Source organism: Galeopterus variegatus, unplaced genomic scaffold (assembly GCF_000696425.1).
Source record: "Galeopterus variegatus unplaced genomic scaffold, G_variegatus-3.0.2 Scaffold558, whole genome shotgun sequence".
Lineage (NCBI taxonomy): Eukaryota > Metazoa > Chordata > Mammalia > Dermoptera > Cynocephalidae > Galeopterus > Galeopterus variegatus.
The window spans coordinates 754,424-760,864 of NW_007726669.1; the positions used below are offsets into that span (position 1 = coordinate 754,424).

Sequence of the window (6,441 nt, forward strand, 5' to 3'; positions counted from 1 at the left end):
CCGCCCCCGCCCCTTCTGGGCAGCGCATCCTTTCCTGCCCACCCCCCGGCTAGCCTGCTGCAGCACAGGAAACTGGCAGGAAACTCACGCGGCCACAAAGGTCCTGCGGGAGGGGACACGGCCACCGCAAATGCAGATCCCCTAACACACTCACGCACGCACCCACGGCCCACGGCCAGGACACGGAGTTTTAAGGTCAAGCCAGCAGTCTCCTGACACTTCAAATTCACTTTATCCCGAGTGTCATTTTCTTCTGGATGACCACAAAAATAAGTCTTTGAAATAGCCTGACGTGTGGGCTGTAAACATGCTTTCCCAAAAAACTTGCTTTCCCAAATGCCATTGAAGAGTTTCAAAAGAATACAGTTCAGGTAAGGTGCATCTTTTTCTTTCCCTGGAGCCAGAATTGGTTATTTAATTAAATTCAAAATAACTAAACATTTAAAAAATCTACTCTGGAAGTGTTAAAGTTGTCTTTTTAAAATATGAGAGGACTGAGTTCCTAAGAGCTGTGCTTGCTATTGAGTAATGTGCATACAGTTTACCATTTGCTTTTCTTTTATGCAAAATATACCATCTAACAGACAAAACTAATGTACATCAATGGAAATCAGAGCACAGTGGTGGCCTCTGGGGAGCAGGTGATTGGAAGGGGGCACCAGGGAAATTTTGGGGAGCATAAATGTTCTATTGATTGGTTGGGTTGTGAGTTTCATGGATTTAACTATGCATTTGTCAAAACCCATCTGACTTAAGATCTGTGCATTTCACTGTAAATTTTACCTCAATTTTTAAAACGTTTAGAAATATTCCATTTGCAGGTCCTTGAATCTATCATTTCATCTTTTAAAAGGTAGCACAATTATTCACATATGTTATCAGAGGTACCAAATTTTCTAAGTACTTATCTGGTCAAATAGTTAATACCAACAGCACTAATTAAATCTATGCAAAGTTTCAAACGCTTTAAGGCCATCATACAACTTCACTGCCAGCAGAAATATCTAGTCTAATATCCAATCATAACTCAAGTTGGGATTCCTTTTCAAATACATGCCACATAGTCCCTGGCATCTTCAGTTTTGAAAGCGAAAACTCAGTGGAAAGAGTGGGCTTTGGAGTTAGATGAAGCCTAGATTAATCTCCAGGCCTGCCTCCATAACCCTGGGTAATTTACTTAATTCCTCCTCCCTCCACTATAAAAGGCATATAATAATTATATTGAAATTTTATGCTGATTAAGTGAAACATATACAAGGCAACTTGCTCTGTGTTAATCTTTCAGACACATCTGTCTCCAAGTCACTCTTTGGTGGTGGGAGAATCTAGGTTTAAGGGACTGTATCGATATGCTTGGTAGTTTTTAAAATAATGGCTTTGAGATGCTTTGTCATTTTTGTCTTAATTAGATTTCTTGCCAAACTGTAAGATTTTATTGGACAGTTAGGATGTAATCTTTTCTGAAAGAAGGCAACATAAAAGTGAAGGAAAAAGAAACTTTCAAAAGAACAATGGTCTGGTTTTGTCAGTAACGAACTAAGACTAATCTGGCTCTGAAGATACTTGAATTCTCTTTACAGGTCAGCGACTGCTCTAGTGATCTTGTGCAAATTATGTAAAATTTATACAGTATCTCAGTAACTCCCTTTATACAAACGGATCTTTTATTTCCCTAGGTAATGCTCTGAGACGAAAGCTATAACTGACTCATGATTTCCTATCAGGACACAAGGAAGAACACGAATGACCCAATTTTCACACTGTAATAACAGCTTGTAATAACAAGATCTTCCATTTGTGTAACCCGACTTCTGGAGTCTTCCCACATCATGGATATGGCCCACGTTAGGGAATTTGAATAAGACTTAGCAGATCTCAGACAGGGTGAGCTATGACATGTCTGGTTGAGAAATGTCTTGGGAAGGGGACACAGATTTAGGTTTGCTAGTCAACTCATGGCATGGTCCTATAATCAAAAAATCACCCAGTTAATACTTAACTAGGAATCTACTATGTACAGTTGCTGACCTAGGCCAGTGAGAATTCAGAAGAAGCATTAGATGACAGTCTTTTAACTTAAAGAAATCCAATGTCTCTATTTTCTTAAGGCATCAAGACACAAATTAAGAGAACAAGAGAAAATATAGTCAAATACATGGCACAGACAATAACTTACAGAGTTCAGAAATAGCAGAGCTGTGTATTAGAAACATTTTTCTAGAGCAGTTAGGATTGAGCAAAGTATGATTTGGATTAGTGGGGGTGGGGGAGGGTAAGTGGAAAGAAGTAATGAAAGGAAGTCTGGACAGACAGGGAAATGTGTCCAGAAACAGGAAGGGCACAGCTCATGCTGTTCCCTTGACCGATGCCTTCCATTACTGACAATCTCTTGGTCCTTGTGAGCCTTGTTTACCAGGATCTTCCTCTCCCAGAGCCTTCCCAGAGCCCTCCACCAGAACTAAAGGCTCCTTCCTGTCCTCCACAGCAGGTACCTGTGTCCTATCCATGGCTTCGACTGTATTCCATCTTCAATGAAAGTTGCTCACAGGTCTATTTCCCCAAGTAGGCCACCCCGTTCTTAAGGGTAGAGCTGTATGTTATTCCCCTCTGTATCTCACCCCCCACTGCCCCACAAAGTTCTTCACACAAAGTCGGTATGTATTCAAAAAAGTTTTTTTTAATTGAATTGAATTATTAATGCTATAAAAGTCTACTGTTGATATGCAGTTTTTACAACATATTGTTCTTACTATATGCATAATATATTCATACCCACATGTCACTCCACAGGGATTCAAACTGTAAGACTATAAAGAGAACTTTATTGGCAGTTTAGGAGATTTTTCAAGGATCATTTTGAGCATGCTTGATTTTGTCCTTTGGCACAGTCTTTAAATCCTAACCTCCTTACAAGTTGTGACTCCACTGAACCAAATGAAGACTCAGTGACTGTTGAGCAAAAAAGAACCATTTTAAGTATCTGAGCACGAGAATGATGACGTGATGAGTCCACATTCTGGTCATATTAGTCTGGTAACAGGGAACAAGACATAGCACATTCACATGAATACACGTGGTCAATCAACAGTGGAATTCACATCAAGAATTTTTTAAGAAAAGAAAGCTTATGACTCATTTCCCATTCCTTTAAGACAACTAAAATAGTAAGAGCTTGATGTCATAAATATTTATAAGCAACTCTTGATTATAAAACCAAAAAGAAAAATTCTTAACATACTGGCTTAGTGTGACTTAAAGGTTTATCATTTTCATGTATTTTTCAGAGTATTTAAAAAGAACACCAAGTTAAGAAAAATCATTTAAAAATTTTGCAATAATTTTATTCTATATAAATTAATACCAAGCATTTAATCCTGAAAACAATCTTCACTTACACAATGTAAAAAATTTTTTCTTGACATTACATGACTAGAAATATTCCATTACCATAAAGCTACAAAGAGATTCACGCTCCTAAGAGCAAAGTTAGGAAAGCAAAAATAGTAATTATACCAGTGATAAGCACCAAGTCAGAACTTTTTTGCACTTAGGGCCTGATCGGTTGTATTTAAACATAGCATCTACCAATAGAGGACCAAAAATTAAAACCTTATTTGGCAAAAAAAAAAAAAACAACAACAAAACCCAATAAAAGGACATATAGAGCTCTGGAAACAGTGAGAATACCCACTTTAAAAATAAAATAATAAAACCAGTCATACTTTTTTTTAACTAATGTGACATTTGCAAAATATATTCATATGTCACTTTTCTTCACTTCATGCAATTCAGATTGCTGCATTTTTGTTCATCTATTGTCACACTAACGTAAGTAAATATGTTGAATTATGTAGGTTTACTTAATGAATCCAAACCATTAAAGTTAAATCCAGTGGCTCTAACAATCTTACTTGCCACTCATATCAACTCATGAAACAGATTATTACTAATCTTTATAATTTTAAAAAACCTTAGCCAGATGAGATATCGCGTGTGTGTGTATGTGTATATATACAAGTTTGCCAGAGCAGTGTGAAGTGAGTGCAACCCACAAAGAGTCAAAACATACAAACAAGCTGAAGCAATGCTCCAACTCACTCCTAAAAGACTTGAGCAGCCAGACACTGAATCACCCCCAAAATAAACCTGAGGCTGAGCAATGGGGGAATAAGGGGATCCGTCACCACAATGAAGAGTCAGTGAAGGTTTGTAAAACGAAGACTAAAGCAGGATACCTAAGCCATGGCATTCCCGTGACAGTAGACACAAAGCAAAAACAGCCTCTTTTCATGCAGGGATCATGAGATCCCTGGGATCTCCTGAATCTGTAGCTAAGGATCTCTGCCACTTCCGCAGAGGACATTTGCAGCAGCTTCTGGCAGTGGCCCTCCACCTCACCCAGTGAGAACATCTCAGGGTTCCCAGAGTGGGAACCTGGGCATCCCTTCTCCTGGTCCCAATGGTTCTCCTAATACAGATACCATCCCTTCCAGAGGCTTGGCCAAAAACCATCACTACCCGTCTACTTCCAACTGAGTCTCAGAAAGGAAGTCTCTCTCTGTCCTGTGGGGTCCCTGAGTTTGAGGTAATGCAACATACTGTAAGCTGTAGAGCAGTAACACATGAAGCCAGGCAGTCTACTTTAAAACTCAAGCAATCTACATGTGATATTAGCCAGTTTTTATCATCTCAAACTATCTTTTTACCTAGATAGTTTCTCCACACAACTTATAATGTGTAGGGCAAAGAAAAAAAAATATTGCTAGAATATGATAGAAAGATTTTTAAAAGTTCAGTGCTGAAACTCCATAAGGGAAGGAAAAGGAGACATATTACTTCTCTACTTCATCCTTGGCTTCACTAAAGTTCCTGTGAAGCAGTTAAGAGTTCCCTGTGCCCTTCCACCTGCACAACAATCCTAGGTAGCTATCTACCTCCCATTTGGTAATCATAACTCTGGGCATGTCTGTACAGCTCTTTCATTCAGTTTCAAAATCCACAGCATTTTTTAAACAAAATGACACAGCTGCATTCTTTAAATGCCAGCCATGAAATCATCACTCAAAAAAATGAAAAGAAACTAGTTGGAGTATATATATGTAAGTCAAATAAAATTCTCTCCTTTTTTAAAGGTGCTTTATTTGGTCGGTTGAAGATATGCCTATGACTGCTTCTAAAGGCCGTTGGGAGGGGCTTCATATGCCATTCCGCAGTTTGATATTTTGTTCTAGAGTTGGCAGGTACTTAAACTACACTGTGGATACGACTTCCTTCATGAAAACCCCTCAAAATGGGCACATCAGAGAAAAACTTCAGTTATAATCCAATGAATTTTAGTCACACGAAAATAATATTCTAAACTATCCAAACATGCAACTTCTCATATCTTCCCCAATAACTAAATTCCCTTCTTTATAAAATGGTTAGATTTGAGGATCAAGTTAAAATCCACCATATTTCAAGTTAAACTCTGAGGGTCCTGCACAGCTATAGCATGATTTTAAATTCATATTGGTATTCAATTTTCTGTATTTTCCTATATGTATCCTAAATAAGCTTCCTGGACCATAATATTGAGGGAGAAATTAAAAGTTTTATGTTATATTGTGAAGTTCTAATAAATTCCCAGTTTATCAGGGTTTATCTCTTAGTTGCAATGTCAAGGTTTTATGTTATATTGTGAAGTTCTAATAAATTCCCAGTTTATCAGGGTTTATCTCTTAGTTCCAATTCGGTTTATCTCTTAGTTGCAATGTCAAGCAACCTCTACATGACACAAGTGTATGGACAAAAAGTATTTCAAATACAAAATCCTTAGCTCTGTGTCATAAATAAATTTGGGTAAAACCGTAAGCCTTCTACTGAGTCATCTCGGCAAAGATGGCCCATCTTCTCTGCAAGCAGCAACCTAGGAATAGAAAGAAAAAAACAAAATTATCTTTCCAGTCAGGAACACGAACACAAACACAAACACCTTACTTACCTTTCTTTGGCCAGGAGGACAGACATTCCCACAAGCTTAGCAAACTCTTCTGATGTTAGGGATCCCTTTTCTGAAACCTAACAGAAACACACAGCAAGAAAAAATGTGATTAATTTAGGACACCTAGGTACTAACTTTAGGCAGAACGTATACCAGTTTATGCAGGAAATAACTCACTGAATTTTCTACTAAAATCCAAGGAATATTAACTACAGAACTAAATCTTAACTAATGTTTAATTCTACAGAAGTTGAAGGACCCAGAGCAAATATAGTAGAGGCTAAAATATCAGTATGAATCCCTCCATAATGTAACAAAGGCACTGTCCTAAAGCCTAAAAAGAACTATTCGATATGTTGAGAAGGAGAATATAACAAATTCTAATTGAGTGTATATTGCATGCTCCAGTAAGGGAACTTTATGTATAGGTTTATTTTAAAGTACTGGTAGAAACATTT

General features: G+C 37.7%; 1 protein-coding gene across 1 annotated transcript in view; it reads right to left on the reverse strand.

Moving 5' to 3' along the window:
• Window positions 1-5,739: 5,739 nt before the first annotated feature.
• VPS36 (vacuolar protein sorting 36 homolog (S. cerevisiae)) overlaps window positions 5,740-6,441 on the reverse strand; it is a 24,107-nt gene continuing 23,405 nt past the window's right edge. The window contains 2 exon segments of the mRNA XM_008570022.1: window positions 5,740-5,908; window positions 5,984-6,060. Of these exon segments, the coding sequence (XP_008568244.1) occupies window positions 5,815-5,908; window positions 5,984-6,060 (171 nt within the window). The 3' untranslated portion in view covers window positions 5,740-5,814.